Genomic DNA, 23,291 nt, shown 5'->3' on the forward strand with positions numbered 1-23,291 from the left:
TTTGACGCGAAAACCGCGACGCAAAACTCCATAAAAACCGCCCGAAAATGCCTCCCATTGATTTCAATGGGAGTTGGACGAGTTTTTTACCGCGAGTAAAAAAAACGCGTCGCGGTAAAAAGAAGCGTCATGACCCATCTTGAGGTGGTTCCGCCTCCAAAACCCCATTTCAATCAGTCAGAAAGCGGAAAAAAACGCCTCGACGAGTGTTTTGACGAGTTTTTGTCAAACCACTGTGCAAAAACCATCTGGAGCAGTTTTTGCAGGAGGAATTTTCCTCCTGCAAAAAACTCAGTGTGAACATAGCCTAATAAGTTTACATTTTATTCTGAAGGGAATGGGTAACTAGTGCAGTGACTGGCACAGGGTAAAGGTGTTGATGTAGCAGTTGATCAGAAAGATGAGCCTGGCTGCTGCATTGAGGGTAGATTGGAGAGGCGAGAGTTTAGTGAGGGGAAGACCAACTAATAATGAGTTACAGTAGTCAAAAAGCAAGTGAATCCGAAAGATAATGAGAGTTTTGGTTGTTTCCTCAGGAAGAAAAGGGCGTATTCTGGAGATGGTTTTTGAGGTCAGGTGACTTGAGTGTCCAGGGCATTGAATATGAGGGTATGTTCACACGCAGTGAGCAAAAACGTATGAAAATACGGAGCTGTTTTCAGATGAAAACAGCTCCTGATTTTCAGATGTCTTTTTAACAACTTGCGTTTTTCGCTGCGTTTTTTACGGACGTCAATGGAAAAACTCCTCCAAAAACGTCCCAAGAAGTGACCTGCACCTCATCGTTCCCAGCCAGCTTCTTTCACTGCAGACACACAGCGTGACGTCACCCACAGGTCCTTCAACCTTGGCATCGGAAGAGAGAAGACACATCGGCTCCAGGCGTCCGAGAGAGTACAGTTGAATCTGCAGCAGCATCACCGTGTGTAGGTAAGCATAGTGAACTCCCTAGAGACGAGCATATTAACTTCTCGGACGGCTGGATCCCATGTATCTTCTCTGTCCGACGCCAAGGTTGAAGGACCGGTGGGTGACGTCACGCTGTGTGTCTGTAGTGAAAGAAGCTGGCTGGGAACGATAAGTGCATGACATTGTTTTGTCAGCGTCATACACTTCTATTCACAACGCCCAGTTGGTAAAAACACAATACACGCCCAGTTGGTAAAACGAGAAAGCGCGCCCAGTTGTCCATTGAAAAGCTCATTTGCATAAATATAAAATTACTCATAACTTGGGCAAAAATGATAGTTTTTTAAAAAAGAAATAAAAAACCTTGCTGTTATCTACATTGCAGCGCCCATCACATTCAATAGGAAATAGGGATTTGATAATCTGGTGACAGAGCCTCTTTAAGACCAGGCTTTTCTGCTTGAAAATAAGGCGTGTGAACATACCCTGAGACAGCGCCGTGCTGCCTAGGAGTTAATGTAGTGCCACACACTGAGATGGAAACAACCGGTTTAGGGCCGGTTCACATCAGCGTTCGCTTTCCGTTCAGGGGTTCCGTCGGAGGTTTCCGTCGTGGAACCCTGCAATGGAAAGTCAAACGGAAACCACAGCTTCCATTTGCGTCCCCATTGATATCAATGGTGATGGAAACCTTGCTAATGGTTTCCGTTTGTCACTGTTCCGGCAGATTTCTGTTTCTTCAGCGGAATGAATAGCGCGGTCGACAAACGGAAACCTTTGACGGAACACCTGAAGGGAAAGCGAACGCTGATGTGAACCGGCCTTTAGATAGGTTAGTAGATGGTGGAAACACAAGGAGCTCAGCTTTTTTTTAAGGATTTCATTTCAGAGAGCGGACAAGATGTTAGAGACAGCGGACAGACATACATGCATGTTTTATTGCTACCTAAAGATGCATGTGGATTGATTAAAACAGGTGAAAAGGAAAAGTGAAGTACTGTGTCAGGTGACACATTTTGTTTCTCAGACGCCCTTTGAAAATTAAACCAGCAACCTGATTGGTTGCCATGAGCAACTTCTCCATTTACCTTTGCACCAGTTTTGATAAATCTAAACCATAGCCATAATCTAAATCATAACCATAACCTAAGTTCATAACTTAGATGTGATAGTTTACAGGTGGATCCTGCGTGTCAGTCACGCAAGACCCGCTGTCACTGAACCTGTCAGGTCACTGGGACTGACGGATTCAGTGAATAACGCTAGATACAGCTGCTCTGTATAGAGAATACAGAGCAGCTGTATCTAAAAAAAAAAAAAAAGTTAAGCACATTTTTAATAAAAAGTATTTGTTAGGCTATGTTCACACGGAGTATTTTGCCGAGTTTTTTGACGCGGAAACTGCGTCGCAAAACTCGGCAAAAACGGCCCGAAACCGCCTCCCATTGATTTCAATGGGAGGCGTCGGCGTCTTTTTTTCCCGCAAGCAGTAAAACTGCCTCGCGGGAAAAAGAAGCGACATGCCCTATCTTCGGGCGTTTACGCCTCTGACCTCCCATTGACTTCAATGGGAGGCAGAGAAAGCGTATTTCACGGTGTTTTATGCCCGCAGCGCTCAATGGCCGCGGGCGAAAAACGGTGCGAAAATCGGCGTGCAGGGAGAGGAATATCTGCCTCAAAGTTCCAAACTGAATTTTGAGGCAGATATTGCTCCTGCAAAATACTCTGTGTGAACATAGCCTAATACACCTTTTCTGTTAAAAACAACAAATAAAAATTTGCCTTTCAAAGGTGTACATAGCCTTTAATGTCCGGTACGTTGTGCTTTGTGATCCAAGTTAATATAATGCTAAATCTCCAACTGAAAAATTTGCAAGCAATGCCAGAGTTATAAATACTGGGTAAGCACAGGGCTGGAACTTCGGCCATTTTAGTTGTCACGTTTTGAATAAAGCAGCAGTGTATCGTTACGAGCATAGCCCCATCACGGTGCACAGATGACATGGCTCATAGCTCTGGTGATATACGTTGCGCTCACTGAGTTGTTAATAGTGTATTATTAAATGAAAAGTTAGCGGGTCCTATAAGTCCAAAAACGTGGACACCTCAGATGCATCTACTTCCTAGATGTGTTCTGTGGAATATTGCCGATTTGGTAGCGAAAATCTCTTAGATCACGGTGCATGGTAATAAACATTTATTTTATTAAAGTATTTCATGTAATATATTTAAAAAATGTTTTACGTTCATTTCTTATATTTAATTTCTAGTATTGACTGGTAATGAGCACACAGGTTGCCGCGCTTTCACTGCTGCATTGGAGGAATCCTGACGGGAATGGGGTTTCATATGGCAGCTGTGCGGATAATAACCATTAATATATTGGCAGGAATCCTATAATGTGTATACCAACATACTCAGGCCGGATTTACACGAACGTGTGCGTTTTGCGCGCACAAAAGGTACTTAACAGCTCCGTGTGTCACCCTCGTATGATGCGTGGCTGCGTGATTTTCGCGCAGCCACCATCATTATGACACTCCGTTTGTAAACAGAAAAGCACGTGGTGCTTTTCTGTTTTCATTCATACATTTTACTGCTGTTGCGTGAATCACGCGCGTCCCACGGAAGTGCTTCAGTGTGCTGCGCGTGTTTTTCACGCACCCATTGACTTCAATGGGTGCGTGATGCGCGAACAACGCACAAATATCGGACATGTCGTGAGTTTTACGCAGCGGACACACGCTGCGTGAAACTCATGGACAGTCTACACGGCCCCATAGAGTAACATAGGCCCGTGCGAGGCGTGTGAAAATCACACGCGTTGCACGGACCTATTATACGTTCGTCTGAATAAGCCCTTATACTAAAGATTTTTCCTCTGAAATCTTCTTATGTGTAATATTCCTAATTATTGTAATGCTCTTACTATTTACAAGAATTTAAGTGCGCCAGATTATACAAAATGAATCTCTCTTTTGGTTTTATCGTGCTGGAGGATTACCCAGTGATTTTAAAGAAAAAAGGGACATAAGATAATTAAAGGGGTATTCCAAGACTGCAGTGATTCTTGGTCTGTGGACTGCCGTAAAGTTTGCAATATACTTTCTGTCCCAAAAATCCCTTGCTTCGCTGCCATGACGGCTGCTAAGTTGCCACTAATAGGGTAAGTTCACATGGGTTGGATTTGCTGTGGAAAGCTCTGCAAGAAAATCTCGCTCAAATTTCATGTTTGGTTTGGTGCAGATTTTCGGTCGGATTTGCCGCTGAGAAGAAAGGATTTAAAAAACAAAACCTAAAAAAAAAACATACTTCCCTCATGTCCCTGCTCCCATTGGGTTGTCCCTGAGCTGGCTTTCTCGGATGACATCTTGCCCCACGTGACGCTGCAACCTATGCTTGGGTTCAGCGATCACATAGGGCCAAGATCAGCCTGGGGAGCAGGGACGTGTCGTTACGGGAGCGTCGGGATTGGTGAGTATGGTCTTATTTTAAAGTAGAAAAAGGGTTTTGTGTTTTTTGTTTTTTCTTTTCCTTCTAGTTGGAAATTTTTGCTGCATAAATGCATGCATTCCAAGCAAAAAACTCAACGTTTGCCATTTGTTGCAGATTGTTTTTCTTTCCACACAATGAACTTAATGGAAAAAAATCAGACAAATGCGCAAACATTCCGCAGCATAAATTGACATGCTGCATTACGGCTGGGCGATTTTGACAAAAAATTAAATTAGATTTTTTTTCAACCCTATGGGCGATCTTCAATTTTGAATCTCGATTTTCTTATTACTGATAAATAAACTGAAAAAAATACCAAGAGATAATTTAATAAATGATTTCCTTTTATATAAGTAACTTGTTATCATATATTACTATAATAATTCTATGTAACTTCATAACTTTTAACCAGTGCAAATACTTCATCAGAAATACTATTGGAAAAATGTTTATCTAATTGATTATAATTTGTGCTCCCCGGCAGGGAACAGGTTAACATAATCTATAATCCATGTTGCACTGTGTGCACGAACATCCCTCTCTGCCCGTCACCACCTCAGCCGGTCTTCGACATTGCAGATGAGAACAGTGTAAATTGCAGCAGGGCCAGGCAGATAGCGCCGAGCGGGCACTCTGCGGAGAGATTACATTATAGTGTCTGAAGTGTGTGCGGGACCCTGTGCAGTACCGGCCCCACCATGGAGGGTTACGTGGCATTAAGGCCGGATTAACACGACCGTGAAAAATGGTCTGTGTGTCAGCTGGATTTTCCCGACCCAAACACGGTACATGTGAACGGGACTTCTGGCATCATAGTCATTTAGGCTACAATCACACGACCGTGAAAAAAAATTGCCATTAATAACTGATCAACTGTCCGTTTTTCATGTCCATTTTGCATCAGTGTCTCCAAATAGATTTCCTTTGTCAGGGTTATTTTTTTATTTTTTTTTGTCCCAATCCCCTGAAAACCCCACAGTGCCCATGTAGATAGTGCCGCAATGTCCCTGTAGATAGTGACACCGTGCCCCCATATAGTGAGATAGTGCCACAGGCCTCCATATAGTAACCGTGCCACAGGGCCCCCATATAGTGCCACACACCCTTGCAGATAGCAGCCCCACCCCCTTCCTTGTAGATCGTAGCACCCCATCCTTCATGTAGATAGCGGTCATTGTAGCTGCCACTAGGGGCTGAACCCCCGGCCAGAGGTTTCCGACACTTTGACCGGGGATACAGCTCCTAGTGGGAGCTACAGCAGCGCTATCTACTGGAGGTGGTGGGGGGGGGGGGGGTGGTGCGATCTACAAGGGGGGGGTGGTTCTATCTACGGGGCGGTGTGGCTATATACTAGGAGTCTCTGCTTCCCCACGGAACTGCTGTTCCATACTGTATCATTTTGTCCACTACAGAACAGTTCCATGGGGCGCAGCTTGTCGGATGGGGTGAACAAGGTAGTGATGAGGTGGCGGGGCGGAGCTTCTTCCTCCAGCACGGCGCCACTACAAAAATCGATTTAACGATTCTGTTAAAAAAAACAAAACAGAATTGTCAGAGGCCTTAAGGGCAAATGAATCAAATTAATTTGGTTAATCGCCCAGCTTTATGCTGCAGATTCAAAAATCCACACCGCAAGTCAACTTCTGCACAAAAATTTTCTGCAGCGTATGGATGAGGTTTGGTTATTCCACATAAATGTCCGATAGATGCCCCCTGGGACCCGCATCTATCTTGAACGGGGCCACCTGAACACCGTCCTACCTTCTCCCACTATCGCTGGTCCCCTGCCACTGCGTTACGAGGTGGCACCTGAGCTCTGCGGTTTCCGTAACTCCCACAGCAGTGAATAGGAGTTACAGAAACAATGTAGCATAACGAGCCACTTTGTTTCGGGATCTCGGGAGAAATTACTACAACAAATTCTGCCTCCTGTAGATCCACACTTAGCCATAACCTGCTTACAGGTCTTAGTTGTGATGTGACATCACGTGACCGCAACAGTCAGTCTTGGCTTGAAAATAGATTACACATTTTTTTATTACCCTATTCCCAGCAAAAGTAAAGACGTTGCAGATTTTTTTTGTTGCAGACTTGCCGCAGATCTTACCGGTTTGCACTGCAAAGGGTAAAATCTGCAATGAAAATCCGCTACGTGTGAACTCCGCCTTAGTCTCGGAACACTCCTTTAATGGAGGAGATTTATACGTCAGGTTCTATCATTTCTCTATCTCATGTATATTGGAGTCTTCTCTACCACTAAGCCACTATAAATTAGAAGAGGGTTTCTTAATCGTCAAGGTGTCGTTCAGTAAAATAAGCTTTAAAATATGACCTGAATTATTCATACAGATGGTTTTGTTGGCGTATAATATGTTCAGTCGGGTCAAATAAAGAATCGGCCTTGATTTATATTTATGTATTGTTTTTTTAAGTGTACCTCTGGTTTTAACTTCCTTCTGATATGTTGTTGTTGAGAGCTGGAAATTGATGTTTAGAACCATTCGTTGAAACCGTATTTACATGCACATTAGTTACATCAAACTGGATAGAACTGCTGTCAATCTAGCTGTAGAGAGGCCAAAATATCCAAGCTCAAAGCAAAATGGACATAGAGAATGGTAGCAGTTGCAGTGTGTGCCAGCTTATAAACCCTAATAATGCTATATTCTATATTTAATTGAATGTATTGTTCGTATGAAGGAAATAACCATATTTTTCTAAAGTACTCAATCACATATTTCCTAACAGGATATTGAAGAGCTCGATCCACGGGGCAGGACACCATTACACCTTGCTGTTTCCTTAGGACATCTGGAGTCTGCTAGGGTTCTTCTCAGGCATAAGGCAGATGTCACAAAAGAAAACCGGGATGGCTGGACTGGTAAACAATCATTCATACTTCTTAATATTTTACACTGCTCTTCTCTCAGGCTAACAGAGAATCTCCCACTCTGGAGAACTTGATGCCGCCATGTTTAACATGGTTCCCCATTCATTTCAAGTGTAATATAAAAGTGCATCCACATGTAATTTCTTCAGCAAATCCGGTGACCGTCACAAGGAAATCCGCACCAAATCGTGTGGGTTTCCCTGAAGAGAATAGCCAAGGTCCACGCAAAAAAACCAAAAAAACATTCTCTGACGCAGGATCAGCATAAAAAAAAACGCCAGAAACCGCCGCCCATAGATTTTCAATGGAAGGCAGAGGTTTTTTTTTTTTTTTTCCCGCAACAGTCTTTAGCCACTAGCGGTAAAAAAAAAAAAAGCACATGCCCCTGAAATCAATGGGAGGCAGAGAAATAGTTTCTTGCGACGTTTTTTGCCTGCGGCGCTCATTGGTCGTGGGTGAAAATCACGGCAAGAATTTGCAGGCAGGTCAAAATCTGCCGCAAAAATCTTGATAATGTTAGGGCCGTTGTCATTCTTTCCTTCACTGGGCTTGGGTGAAGGGAAAAGAGTTTCTGCTTGGCTTATCTATTCATTAAAGCTGTAACACCGATGCAAAGCAGTCATCCAAACAAAGGATGGGTTTAGTAAACCTGGGCCTTAGACCTTGCACCTAAATCAAACATGGCACCTACGGTCCTTTTACGTGCTCGACCTATATACTGTAGAAAATATATTTAACTTTTATTGATATACATTGAAAACATGCATAATGGTTATAACAGACCAGGTACAGGCCACATAAACACAACGGGTGAGTATGATGAGCCAATATTTGGCCACATAAAGTGGGGGAAAAAAACAATTTTTTTTACCTATTCACCTATGACAGCACCCCTGGAGAGACGTCCCATCCGCTGGACAGGAAACCTGAGGATATAAAATGGACACACCTCTCCACACACCCAGTCAGATTTCCTGTCCTCCGGATGGAAGATTCTCCTGAGGAAAAAAGCACTTCTCCGGGATTGCAGACCCCCTAGATAGGTTTACCTTATTCCACTAGGGGTGCTCTGGAAAGGTATAAGTCTCCCCCCTGGGAGCAACCTTAGTCTGGGATAGGTACTCCCGCCTCTCCCGGTCCATCGTCCCCCTCCTGCGGCAAAACAGGTGGTGGTTTAAGGTCCACAGAGTGGGCCTTCCTCTGGCAGGGAGCGGATCCCCGGGGCTCGTTAGGCTTGGGGAAGGGCCGGACCAGACCCAGCGTTGGCGGCTTCCCGGCGCTCTCACTAGCATGTCCGGTCGCCGCGACGCGTCGCTTCCAGGCGCGTCCAACACTCCAGGGGGGCGGTGTTCCGGTGGCCCACGTGGGGAGGTGGTGCTGCAGCGTCCGGAGCGAGGGCCTCCCAGCCAATCCTTGGCCTATTTTAGCCCACTAACAGCAGGACTCGCTCTCCAGCTTCCACAGTCATGGAGTCGCCAGGAGAAGCTCCAGGACGCACTGAACGCTCGAATGCCAAGTCCTCCAGCCCGGTACTTAAGGACGCCAGAGTGGGGTAAGAGAAGGCCTCTCCCTTACTTAATGCTGTTCCCCTTTCTCTTGTACATTTTTAGGCCAGGGATTGTCCTAGGAAAAAGCAGGATAAGTCCCATAACAAGGAATGTGCGATATGCAAAAAGAAACTCGCATCTTCCTATAATAAAAGACTCTGTCAGAAATGTCTAGATAATATTATATCAGAAGAGTCCACAAATTTAGCCACAAGCATTAAAGATATTGTAAAGGCTGAAGTGAGGAGCTCACTAAAGTCCCTTAGAAAGAGAAGAGATTCTCTGGTCGCCTCTTCTAGCAGGTTGGATTCGAATTCCTCAGCTTAAGGGGACCCCCAGATAGGCGAAGAAGGGGAGTACAGCTCCTACGATTCCTCAGGTGAGGAAGAGGGAGAGAGAAATCTATTCCCAACGGAGGATGTTGACCTACTCCTAAAAACGGTCAGGGCGACTATGAATATAGATGACCCCAAAGAACCACGGTCCATCCAGGACATTGTTTCAAGGGCTAGGACCTAAAAAGAATAGAACCTTCCCCATCCATAGGAACATATCTAACCTTATTAAAAAGGAATGGGAAACTCCTGATAAAAAGACAAGCATTCCCAAGTTTCTCAAAAGGAAGTATCCCTTTGAGGAAGACGCATGCAGGGACTGGGATAACATCCCCAGGCTCGACCCTCCAGTAGCCAAGATCTCAAGGAAACACTCCCTTCCTTTTGAAGACCTAGGCTCCTTGTCTGACCCTATGGATAGAAAGGCCGAATTCTACCTTAAGAGAACCTGGGAAGCCTCTACGGGGGGTTTCAAACCAGCCATCGCAGCCACCTGCGTGGCCAGATCCCTGAAAGTGTGGCTCGCGCAACTGGAGGTACATCTGAAAGACCAGACCCCTCGGGATCAAATCTTAGCCTCCCTCCCAACACTTTATAAAGCAGCAGACTTCTTGGCAGACGCCTCAGACGCAGTACGCCTTTCCGCCAGATCAGCGGCCCTGGCGAATTCAGCTAGACGAGCTATCTGGCTAAAGACCTGGAAAGGGGACACTGGATCCAAAGGGAAGCTGTGCGCTATCCCCTGTTCAGGAGATTACCTTTTCGGGCCCCCACTTGATGACATGCTAGAAAAGGCATCAGACAGTAAAAAGGGGTTCCCGTCACAAACAAGGCCAACAAGAGAGTCCTTTCGTCCCAGAGGGCCAAGTAACAAAAGAGGGGGGTACGCTAACCCTAGAGCACAGGAATTTAGACCCTCGAGATTTCCAAGAAAAAACAAGTCCTTTTCAGGCCCCAGAAGGACCCTAAAAATAGGGACCAACAATGACGCCAAGGGGGCAGTGGGGGGTCGCCTTTCCCTGTTCCTCAAACATTGGCGGAAGATTTCATCGAATCCTTGGATTCTGGGAATCCTAAAAACAGGATACACACTAGAGTTCACAACCCTCCCCCCAGACAGATTCCTTCCCACAGGGGTCCTAAGGAACCCAATCCAACAAAAGACCCTAGAAGTAGAAGTTCTGTCACTTATAAAAAAAGAGGTCCTAATACAGGTTCCAGACACAGAGATAGGTCAGGGCTTTTATTCCCCCCTCTTCCTAGTGAACAAACCAGGAGGAAAACACAGGGTCATTATAAACCTAAAAAAACTAAACTGCTATCTGACCTACAAAAAATTCTGCATTGAGAGTATCACGTCAACTATAAACCTCCTCTCCAAAGACTGCGTGATGGCCTCAATAGACCTAGAGGATGCCTATTATCACGTACCCATATGTCACCGTCCTCAAAAGTATCTAAGGGTAGAAGTAACACTCAACGGGTCTGTATGCCACCTACAATACAGAGTCCTTCCCTTCGGCATCTCTCAAGCCCCAAGGGTATTTTCCAAACTGATAGCGGAAATGACCTCCTACATCAGGATGAACGACATTCTCCTTATTCCATATCTAGACGACTTCCTGGTGGTAGCAGAAATGGTTCCAACTCTGACCCTACACATACAGATAGTCCGGGATATACTGACAAGATTAGGATGGAACATAAATTTAAAGAAATCAAATTTAAATCCATCGAAAAGATGTATATTCTTAGGAACCCTGCTGGATTCCTCCAAACAGATGACCTTCCTCCCAGAAGAAAAAATGGGGCCCCTGATGAACAGGATATCAGAGATCTACCTGAACCATACGACCTCTTTCAGGGAAGCTATGTCCGTCTTAGGCTTCATGACATCATGCATCCCAGCCGTACTATGGGCTCACTTCAGGTCCAGACCACTGCAGTGGGACATCCTAGACCAGTGGGACAGGAGCAGTTTCTCCCTGGACCAACCCTTTCACATCTCTTCCACAGCAAGGCTGTCCCTCAGATGGTGGTTAAACAGGGCAAATCTCACATGGGGTATTCCATGGAGGTTAACCCCTACTCTCAATATGACCACAGATGCGAGTCCCTGGGGGTGGGGAGCCCATTACGACTCATCTTTTCTTCAGGGTCAGTGGGACCAGCAGACTGCTTTCAGATTCTCCAACTTCAGGGAACTAGCAGCAGTTCTTCAGGCCCTGAAGGGATCCATACAGGCAATCTCAGGTCAGCACCTAAAGATCTATTCAGACAACACAACTACAGTATCCTATATAAACCGACAAGGGGGTACGAGATCGGCCTCACTGATGGGCCTAGCAGCACAAATATTTTCTCTAGCAGAACACCACCTGTTGACTCTATCAGCTGTTCATCTCAGAGGGAAGGACAACCTGGTGGCAGATTTCCTAAGCCGGGAAAGGCTTCACCAATCAGAATGGTGCCTGAACACCACAGTATTTCAGGAGACCATTCTCAGATGGGGAACCCCATCCATAGATCTGTTCGCATCCAAAAGAAACAGAAAAACCCAGAGGTTTTTCTCCCTAAATCCCTCAGATCACCCAACAGCAATAGACGCACTCTCCCAGTGCTGGAGTCTAGAGACAGGCTACGCATTCCCCCCCCGAACCTACTCCCAAGAGTCTTAAAAAAGATCAGAGAAGACAGGGCCAGCGTGATACTGATAGCCCCCTTCTGGCCAAAGAGACCATGGTTCACGTGGCTAAGAAAAATGTCACACCAACCATTGGTTCTTCCAGACAGGCCAGATCTTCTATATCAGGGCCCAGTATTACACCCAGATATTCAGAAGCTCCACTTGACAGCATGGAAACTGAAAGGATAATCCTTAGGCAGAGAGGATTTTCAGAATCCGTCATCTCCACCCTACTAGCTAGTAGGAAACCGATTACCTCAAAGATATACCTGAGGTCATGGAACGCATTCTTAAACTTTGCAGGCAGGGAGGTTAATCCTTTAACCAATCCAGATATTCCCCTAATATTGGATTTCCTCCAGGCGGGACTAAAGAAGACCCTTAGGCCTACTACATTAAAAGTTCAGATTTCGGCTTTAAGTTCCTTTTTCAATTTTAAATTAGCAGAACACCCCTGGATCAAAAGATTCCTAGTGGCCGCCTGCAGACTTAAACCCCAGATAAGATCCCCTGTTCCCCCCTGGGACTTAAACCTCGTTCTACAGGCTTTGATAAAACCACCCTTTGAACCCATAGACTCTATTTCCTTGAAGATGCTAACACTCAAAATGACCTTTCTATTAGCCATTACATCAGCCCGTATATATTCGTACAAATTGATAGGTTGGTTTTCGTTCTATTAAATTATAAATTTACTGCCTGGTCGGAACGATTAAAAACAATTTTAATAAGTATTCATTAAAATGGGCTTATACAGCCAAATATAACCGGCTCAGTTATAAGATCAGCAGCAGAGAAGTGGCGCATATGGTGATAGTTATCATTCACCCCTAGACCCTTCTCTCCTCTTATTTTATATTAGCTGATACAAATTAACTGAATGGTTGTTGCGCTGTACCACGCTACTCCTTGCGCTACTCCGGCTTATTCAAAGCCAAATACAACAGGCTAAGTTTTGTAACCAGCAGCAGAGACAGAGCCTTTAAGGTGATAGGTAGCATTCACCCCTTCACTCTCCCCTACTTTTGTTTTAAATTTGCTGATACAAACTACCTCAATAATTATTTGCGTTAAACTACGCTCTTCCTTGCGCTATGTGGGGCATCATCAGGGATTATTAGTATGTTAAATTATTGTTCCACATCTGCTGCTGATCTTATAACTGAGCCTGTTTATATTTGGCTGTATAAGCCCATTTTAATGAATACTTATTAAAATTGTTTTTAATCGTTCCGACCAGGCAGTAAATTTACATCAGCCCGTAGAGTGAGCGAGATCCAGGTCCTCTCTGCCTTTCCTCCACATACCCTACTGCTAGACGATAGAGTCATCTTAAAAACCCTGCCAGAATTCCTTCCTAAAGTGGTTTCACCCTTTCACCTAAACCAAGACATTTGTCCTTCCCTCCTTTTGCGACTCCCCAAAGAATCAGAGGGAGCAACAGTTTAACTGCCTAGACGTAAGAAGATGTCTAGTCCAGTACCTAAAGGTTACCCAAGATCTGAGATCATCACAAAATTTGTTTATCCAGTTTCAGGGTCACAATAAGGGTTCAGCAGCCAGCAAAGCTGCCATAGCGAGGTGGATCAAGCAGGTCATACGGCTAGCCTACATAAATCAAAAACTCAAACCCCCAGAATTCTTCGGGGCACACTCCACTAGGGCCGTATCCACTTCAGGGGCAGAAAGAGCAGATGCATCCCTGGACCAAATATGTAAGGCTGCCACATGGAGTTCTCCTCACACCTTCTTTAAACACTACAGATTACAACTACATACAGCCTCTGACTTGGCCTTCGGTAGAAAGGTGCTACAAGCTGTGGTCCCCCCCTAGAAATAATTTATATTTTACATCTCCAGGGGTGCTGTCATAGGTGAATAGGTAAAAGATCGATTACTTACCGGTAATCTGTTTTTCAAGAACCTATGACAGCACCCCGCTGTTACCCTCCCATGTCTGTAGCACATGACCCTCATAAACCGGATCGCTACCCTTAATTTGAGCGTCCCTGTAAATATTGTACATATTAAGGTGTGAGAAACTTTCACCCAAAAAAAAAAACACACATACAAACTAAACTACTTCTCATCCTGAGTTCTTCCTAAAGACTGGGTGTGTGGAGAGGTGTGTCCATTTTATATCCTCTGGTTTCCTGTCCAGCGGATGGGACGTCTCTCCAGGGGTGCTGTCATAGGTTCTTGAAAAACAGATTACCGGTAAGTAATCGATCTTTTTACAATCCACAACACCTAAAAATAACAAAACGCGCGTCAGGTGTGGTGGGTATGGCCTTAGACATTTGCCTTCTAAATTTATTGTTTTGCTGGTAGGATTTCCAGGCTACTTTTATGTATTGCCTTGATATAGTTTAACTTTCTACTTCATTGGCTTTTGCATTCGGTCATCCTGCTCCTACTTTCACTACTTGATTTTTAGGTATGGTGGATTGTAAAAAAAAATATGATTATTTTTTCCACTTTTTTATGTGACCAGATATTTGTCCATCGTATTCACCCTTTGCTTCTCTGTGGACTGTACCTTGCCTGTTTTAACCATTATGCATGTTTTTATTGTATATCAAAGTTAATTTTTTTAATTTATTTTTTTACCGTATATGGGTCAAGCACGTAAAATCTATATCGGTGCCATATCCATTAAAGCTAGTTAAAGGGAATTCCTCACGGTTGTATCATAGAGGGATTCCCCTACTTGGAGTCCCCCGTCTATAAGCTAGAATGGAGAGTCGCTCTGTAATCCTCTGAACGGCTGTCACGTAATCCTACATTCCCCCTTTAGGAGAAATGCCTGGCGGACTATGGCTTCCCTCGGCTGTTTTCCAAGGATGCCAGGATCTAGGTATTCATATTGTAATGCAAACAGACTACCCATTCCTTTTTTTTAAAAGGGCATTCAGGCCAAGGCAAGTGCCCTAATTCCTTTGTTCTCATGGTCTAACTCCCACCAATCAGCAAGTGACAGTATATCATAGCGATATGCTGTCACTTACCATGGCCAGAGTGCCCCTTTTAGGTCTTATGAATTGAAAAGGTTTCCATCACCAGACAGGCCCCTTTTTTTAGGGCATACAGTACATAAGATACAGATACCTTTTTAAAGGTATTGATATACAAAAGAATGTTTAGGGTATTTTCACACGCAGAGTCAAAAACGTCTCAAAATACGGAGCTGTTTTCAAGAGAAAACAGCTCCTGATTTTCAGGCGTTTTTTGTGCCACTCGCGTTTATCGCTGCGTTTTTCGCGGCCGTTTTTGGAGCTTTTTTCAAGTCTATGGAAAACGGCTCCAAAAACGTCCCAAGAAGTGTCCTGCACTTCTTCTTTTTACACAGTGACCTGCAAGGCTATGTTCACATCTACGTTGTAATATTTCGTTGTTCTGCTCAGTAGGAGGATCAGAACAAGGGAATGTCAGAAGCAACGGTTCCAATGCGTGATGGACACCACCGGCGGCAGACAGAACCCATTGACTTTAACGGGTTCTGTGAGCTTTCTGTTGGGGTGTCTGTGATTTTACTAGAGGCAATAGCGCAGCATGCTGCACTATTGTCTTCGTTAATCTCGGCTGGATCTGCGACTGTGGCCCCCAATGGAGCCTCGGACGCGGACAGATGTAAACGAGGCCTAGAACACACTGGCTTGTGAAATTAATGTTGTTCATCAACCTCATTAAATGTGTTTTCAGAATGTCTGATCTTCTAAAGCGCCTGTACCTATATATGTAGTAGGTTTACAGTACAATGTTATGTCTTACAGTTTTGCATGAAGCAGTCAGCACAGGGGACCCAGAGATGGTGCAGATGGTTCTGCAGTATCGGGAATTTCACAAGGCATCCACGGCCCTTGGAGGAGTACCTGAACTTCTTAATAAAACGCTGGAGGTGACCTCATCTCATTCTTGCAACTCTACCTCATATAACTGCAATAATGAACCTGTTTTTACGGCATCTCTGCTTTTGCATCTAAAAACCATAAGGCTTTTTTTGTGTAACCTGTCTAGAACGTTACTTCTTAAAGAGGACCTGTGAGCTCTCTTGACCATTCTGTTTTAGTAAATAGTTGTATTCTGGAACATTTTTTCTTAGGGCCTGTTCACATCAGTGTTGCCCTTCCGTTGAAGGATTAACCTGACGGAAACCTCCGACGGAACCCCTCAACGGTTTTCCGTCAGGTTAACCCCTCATCGGAAATGTAAACTGAAACGTTGGCTTCCGTTTCCCTCACCACTGATCTCAATGGTGACGGAAACGTTCTTAATAGTTTCCGTTGGTCACGGTTGTGGCAGGGTTCTGTTTTGACGGAATCAATAGCGCAGTCGACTGCGCTATTGATGCTATGGACACTTTTTTCTTCACTGAAATTTTTAAATTGTTAATTTGTTTTCTAAATGCAAAACGAAGTAGTTTTTATTAAGATTGTGCTACATTTTGTTGCTGTAGAGTCTGTGCAGCTCCTGTACAAAGCTGGCTGTGCTGCTGCTTCTGATCTAGATCCGGCAGCACACTGCTCCTGGTTGCTGTTGGCTCAAGGCTGATATCTGCTCTCCCACTCCCCTTTTTCAGTGTTAGGGCATAGATAAGGAGTAGAAAACCACAGCAGAATCTGCAGGGGAAGAAGGTAGGACATAGGAGAGAACCCAAAGCAGAGTGTTCAGAAGAAGTACACAGGCTGTACTGTATAACAGTGAAGATAGAGAGGGGAGGACATAAAATAATCTTCAGGCAAAGGAGGTAGAGATGACCCACACAGGCTGCAGCAGTGTCTGTATAAGGCCTAGTTCACGCAGAGTATTTTGCTGGCAGAAAAAAACTCCCTCAAAATTCCATCAGGAATTTTGACCTGCCTGCACTTTGTGCTGCAGTGTTTTTCGCCCGAGGCCATTGAGGACTGCAGGCAGAAAACACAGCAAAAAACGCTTTTTCTGCCTCCTAATGATTTAAATGGGAGATCAGAGGCAGAACCGTGGCAAGAAAGAACAAGTAAATTTTTTTTTTTCCCCTGCTAGTGGCTAAAAGCCGCCACTGAAAAAAACGCCTTTTGGTGCGGCTTCCGACACTGTTTCCGCATCAATATCGGCACCAAAATACTCTGTGAACTGGGCCCAAGTGTCTCTAGAAGTAGAATACCGTACAGAAATGAAGCTGTGCTAAGACATGAAGGCATCCTAGACACACAGACCTCAGATTAAGCGTGCATTAGGCTATGTTCACACGGTGGATTTTGCTTAGTGGGTCCTGTCGCAAAATCCACTGCAGAATTTTTCCTGTTTTCAGCAGAAATTTTCCTACCCATTCACTTCAATAGGAGGTTTCGGCGGAATTCGTCCAAAGATCGGGCAGTACGCTTCTTTTGTCTGCTAGCTAAAAAAAAGACTCGTCCTCCTCCCTTTGAAATGAATAGGAGGCGGAATTTTGCGGCGGATTCCACGTGTGAACATAGCGTTGCTGGAAGGGAGACACGCACAGGAGAAAAGTCTGATGCTAGGAGTATGTTGCAAACTATATATCAGTGGGTCTGATAATCCAATCAAGTAATGAAGATTGCAGCTTTTAACTCCAGGTAACCACTAACATATGTAAAAATATTTTTTCTGTATCAAAGGTGTCCCTAACCTCCTCAGTCCTCAAATGATAATAAACCATAAAAGCAGCAAGGATCCAAACCCTAAATGCAAGTGTACGGCATAAAGTCAATAAACACATCAATCAATATATATCCAACCTACAAAAAATTTTTATGCTACCAAAAGAAGTTTAGAGAAATTGAAAAAAATCTTTATTGAAATGACCAGTAAAGCTACGTAACAATACAATTAAAAAGAATCCACAAACCTACAGAAAAAAAGGACAGCTCACTGTGTGACTCACAAGGGAAATAATGATTAAATAAGGCCCCATGACTGCACAGACCTGTGTATTATACGTAATATATAAATACCAAATGGTATGAAAAGACTACTATACAATGCAAAAAGCAGTCAGTGCAAAGGCCAGTCAAATATTCAAACCAGTATGGAGGGACATAACATACCCATAATAAGTTGTTCAGGAGTACCAACACAGGGAGCGTCCACCCGGACACGTGTTTCGGCGCAAGATGCCTTCGCCCCACCCCCACAAACAGTGAGCTGTCCCTTTTTCCTGTCGGTTTGTAGATTCTTTTTAATTGTATTGTCATGTAGCTTTTATTGGTAATTTCAATAAAGATTTATTCAAATTCTCTATACTACTTTTGGTAGCCTCAAAGAGTAATAGTAGTATAATAATAGTATAAAACAATAAATGGCAGACCGGGATGTAGCTGCAGCTTCTTACTCCGTTATTGATTGAAACCGGGCGTCAGGGGTGAAACGGTGTCGACCTTACATTCTACCAGGAAAAGCCCGCCTGCAAGAACGAAAACCATCAAAGGGAAGGAAAAAGCCCAAATATGCAGATATTATTTCTGGCAGCACTGTATCTAATATTTATCTACAGCTGCCCAAGTAGTGATTGGGGTTTTTGTTTGTAGTGGTATGTACTCTTTCAGTCTCTGGGTGTGTTTTCATTCACTGAGAGCAAACGGAGATCTTAAAAATGGTGAGGAGTTGAAATTTAAAGAAGCACTCCAGCAATGTTTTTATTTCGCCTATATAGTGCAGAATAAACTATTGTTAAAGAATAATGTAGAGGCTCCTGTATGCCTGTTTAAGTTGATGTGTCATTATGAGTTGTTTGCCAACTTGGCTTCTTCTATCCCTCTGATGTGGTACCCCTAATTCAGCCCACATTTCCCATCATGCCTCTGGCTTTGCAAAGGAAGTGAAGTCTTCTAATGCTGGGTTCACACGACCTATTTTCAGGCGTAAACGAGGCGTATTATGCCTCGATTTACGCCTGAAAATAGGGCTCCAATACGTCTGCAAACATCTGCCCATTCATTTGAATGGGTTTGCCGACTTACTGTGCCGACGACCTGTCATTTACGCGTCATCGTTTGACAGCTGTCAAACGACGACGCGTAAAATGACTGCCTCGTCAAAGAAGTGCAGGACGGAATTTGAGCCGTTTTTCATTGAATTCAATGAAGAACAGCTCTAAATTACGGCCGTCAAATACGCCTCGCATAATGCGAGGAGGAGCAATTACGTCTGAAACGACGGAGCTGTTTTCTCCTGAAAACAGTCTGTAATTTCAGACGTAAAAGGAAGCTAGCGTGTGCACATACCCTTACACTGCACCACACTGCTCGGAGCCCTATCTAAGTGCAGCAAGAGATAGATCAGTGACCCAGAACCTCACTGCAGAGTCTCGGTGTATTTGATGTGATAGATTTACAAGCAGGATGCAGGAGAGAGCAGTGTGAAGATGCATCTCATAGAAATACACTGGAGATTCTGCACTCAAAGATGGTATAGACAGTGTGATTCAGGGAAGGCTTATAACTCTGCAGCTGGTCATTGAATGGACTATATCACTGCACTCCTGCTCCCTTAGATAGGGCAGAAATGATCTCTTCAGCAGGTGTGTGTGTGTGTGCGTGTGTCCTTCCGTGTCCTTCCCCTTCCTGTCTGTGAGGGGACTCAGGGCTGCCAGGAAGGATTTGATATGTGATGATGTAATCCTGCAGTTCACAGGAAGTCAACCACACAGTAGACTTGACCTCCTACTGCGTTTTTTTTTTTTGTATTTTTTAATGTGGAAAATAGTGCAGATTTTTGCTGTGGTTTTCTTGGTACCTTTTTTTTTTTTTTTTTTTCAAGGGCTGTGTGATGGTGATATTTCTTCTTCGTGTGATGATCCACAGCACAGTGTGATTGTGCAGTGAAAGAAGCTGGGCTGGAACAATGAGAAGTGTATGTCGCTGATTGGTCACTGATTGGTCAGTGTCATACACTTCTTTACAACACCCACTTGGTCAAAAGTAAAAACACGCCCAGTTGGTCTTTAAAGAGGCTCGGTCACCAGATTTTGCAACCCCTATCTGCTATTGCAGCAGATAGGCGCTGCAATGTAGATTACAGTAACGTTTTTATTTTTTAAAAACGAGCATTTTTGGCCAAGTTATGACCATTTTTGTAGTTATGCAAATGAGGCTTGCAAAAGTCCAAGTGGGTGTGTTTAAAAGTAAAAGTCCAAGTGGGCGTGTATTATGTGCGTACATCGGGGCGTTTTTAATACTTTCACTAGCTGGGCGCTCTGAAGAGAAGTAACATCCTCTTCTCTTCAGAACGCCCAGCTTCTGACAGTGCAGATCTGTGACGTCACTCACAGGTCCTGCATCGTGACGGCCACATCGGCACCAGAGGCTACAGTTGATTCTGCAGCAGCATCAGCGTTTGCAGGTAAGATCGACTTACCTGCAAACGCTGATGCTGCTGCAGAATCAACTGTAGCCTCTGGTGCTGATGTGGCCGTCACGATGCAGGACCTGTGAGTGACGTCACAGATCTGCAAAAGCCTTTTATTTAAGGTACCTGTTCAGTTCTGAAGTGGCTTTGAGGGGCCTATGTATTAGAAACCCTGATAAAACACCCCATTTTAAAAACTAGACCCCTCAAAGTATTCAAAACAGCATTTAGAAAGTTTTTTAACCCTTCAGGCATTTCACAGGAATTAAAGCAAAGTGGAGGTGAAATTTGCAAATTTCATTTTTCTTGCTGAATTTCAATTTTATTCATTTTTTTTTCTGTAACACAAAAGGTTTTACCAGAGAAACACTACTAAATATGTATTGTCCAGATTCTGCAGTTTTTAGAAATGTCCCACATGTGGCCCTACTGCGCTCGTGGACTAAAACACAAGCCCTAGAAGCAAAGAAGCACCTAGTGCATTTTGAGTCCTCTTTTTTATTAGAATATATTTTAGGCAGCATGCCAGGTTTGAAGAGGTGTTGAGGTGTCAAAACCGTAGGAATCCCCCAATAGTGACCCCATTTTGGAAACTACACCCCTCAAGGAATTCATTTAGGGTTGTTGTTACCATTTTGACCGCACAGTTTTTTCACAGCACGTATTTGAATTGGGCTCTGAAATGAAAAAAATGTCATTTTTTCCAATAAAATGTCATTTGTGATCAAAATTTCTTATTTTCACAGGGAACAAAATACCCCATTTGGTTGCCCAATTTGTCCTTAGTGTGGCAATACCCCATTTGTGGTGATAAACTGCCGTTTGGGCCCATGGGAGGGCAAAGAAGGAAAGGAGCGCTATATGTTTGTTGGAGTCCAGATTTTGTTGGATTAGTTTTCGGGTGCCATGTCGCATTTGCAGAGCCTCAGAGGTATCAAAGCAATGGAAACCCACCAAAAGTGACCCCATTTTGGAAACTACTCCCCTCAAGGAATTCATTTATGGTTGTTGTTAGCATTTTGACCCCATAGTTTTTTCACAGAACTTATTTTAATTGGGCTGGGAATGAAAACAAAATTATTTTTTTCAAATAGTATGTAGTTTTGGCTGAAAATTTCTTATTTTCACAGGAAACAAAATACCCCATTCTGTTGCGCAATTTGTTCTGAGTGCCGCAATACCCCATTTGTTGTGATAAACTGCCGTTTGGGCCCATGGGAGGGCTCAGAAGGAAAGGACCACCATTTGGCCTACTGGGGATTTTCTAGTGCGAAGTCATGTATGCAGAAGCCCCTGAGGTACCAGTACAGTTGAAACCCGCAAGAAGTGACCCCGTTTTAAAAACTACACCCTTAAGGCATTCATCTAGAGGTGTAGTGAGCATTTTGACCGGAGACCTACACCCCATAAACTGTAATGTGGGTTCTCCCGGGTATGGCAATACCCTACATGTGGCTGTTATCAGCTGCCTCGACACACAGCAGGGCCCAGAGGGGAAAGACGAGGGGGGATAAGCTGTGTGGAGTGCATCAGGGTAAGTAAAATTGGGGTAAATTATAAACCAAGGGATGTATGATAAATTTTAAAACACTTTCATACAGAGCTCTGGTTATTCGGGACACGTGTCACATTGATATATTGTGTCATCCATTATCGCCCTCTTATAGCAGACTTTGCACCTCTTTTGACTTTTTCCCTTCTTGCCAGTTTGGGGAACTTCTCCTGGAAAGTGTTGCCCTGGTACGATGCGTGTGGGCTCGCTTCCAGAAGTACTGGGTGCCCCCCCTTCTTGGTCCCTAAAGATTAGGTTCTTGATAATCACCTCTTGAAATTCCAGGAAAGTTCCCATCTGGCCTGCACATCGACGTAGCATGTACGCATTGTACAATGCCATCTGTATGATGTGCCCGGCCAGCTTCTTATACCACACCGCATGGCGCTGTAGGGCTTCAGGGCTTGATCTTACAAGTCCATCCCTCCCATGTACCTATTGTAGTCCAGGATGCAGTCTGGTTTGGGGGTGGCCTTTCCTTCATATATCCTAAACCTGTAGGTATACCCTGATGCCCTCTCGCACATCTTATACATCTTCACGCCATACCTTGCCCTCTTACCCGGCAGGTACTCGCAGAATTGAACCCTCCCTTTAAAATGTACCAGGGACTCATCAATAGAAATACACTTCTCTGGGGTGTATGCTTGGGAAAACCGGGCACTGGAACGGTCTAATAGGGGTCTCCGTTTATACAAACGGTCAAAACTGGGGTAATCTCGGGGTGGGCACGGCTCATTATCAGTATAATGTAAGAAGCGAAGTATTGCCTCATTTATTTATTTTTTTAGGTTCCAGTTCAGTTCTGAAGTTGCTTTGAGGGGCCCATATATTAGAAACCCCTATCAAATACCCCATTTTAGAAACTAAACCCCTCAAAGTATTCACAACAGCATTTAGAAAGTTTATGAACCCTTTAGGTGTTTCACAAAAATTTAGAGCGAAGTAGAGGTGAAAGTTACATTTTTTTTTTGTCAGAAAATCCTCTTTATACCATTTTTTTTATAACACAAAAGGATTTATCAGAGAAACGCAACTTAATACGTATTGCCCAGATTCTGCAGTTTTGAGAAATATCCCACATGTGGCCCTAGTGCGCTAATGGACTGAAGCACCGGCCTCCGAAGCAAAGGAGCACCTAGTGGATTTTGAGGCCTCTTTTTTATTAGGCACCATGTCCGGTTTGAAGAGGTCTTGTGGTGCCAAAACATTGGGAACCCCCCAAAAGTGACCCCAATTTGGAAACTAGACCCCTTGAGGAATCCATTGTAGTTTTCTTTGGGTGCATGCGGCTTTTTGATCAGTTTTTATTCTATTTTTAGGTGGCATGGTGACTAATAAACAGCAATTCTACTATTGTTTTTTTATTCTATTTTTTTTACAGCGTTCACCGTGCGCTATAAATGACATATTCACTTTATTCTGCGGGGCGATACGATTACGGCGATACCAGATGTTTATAGTTTTTTTTTATGTCTTATGGCGTTTGCACAATAAAATACGTTTTGTAAAAATCATTCACTTTTTGTGT

General features: G+C 44.0%; 1 protein-coding gene across 4 annotated transcripts in view; it reads left to right on the plus strand.

Moving 5' to 3' along the window:
* ANKRD13A (ankyrin repeat domain 13A) overlaps positions 1–23,291 on the plus strand; it is a 64,296-nt gene that overhangs the window by 8,231 nt on the left and 32,774 nt on the right. For all 4 annotated transcript variants that reach the window (XM_075830723.1, XM_075830705.1, XM_075830733.1 and 1 more), the window contains 2 exons: positions 7,153–7,285; positions 15,636–15,760. In XM_075830723.1, the coding sequence (XP_075686838.1) occupies positions 7,153–7,285; positions 15,636–15,760 (258 nt within the window). The remainder of the gene's footprint in view (positions 1–7,152; positions 7,286–15,635; positions 15,761–23,291) is intronic.

This window comes from Rhinoderma darwinii, chromosome 1 (assembly GCF_050947455.1).
Source record: "Rhinoderma darwinii isolate aRhiDar2 chromosome 1, aRhiDar2.hap1, whole genome shotgun sequence".
Taxonomy (NCBI): Eukaryota; Metazoa; Chordata; class Amphibia; order Anura; family Rhinodermatidae; genus Rhinoderma; species Rhinoderma darwinii.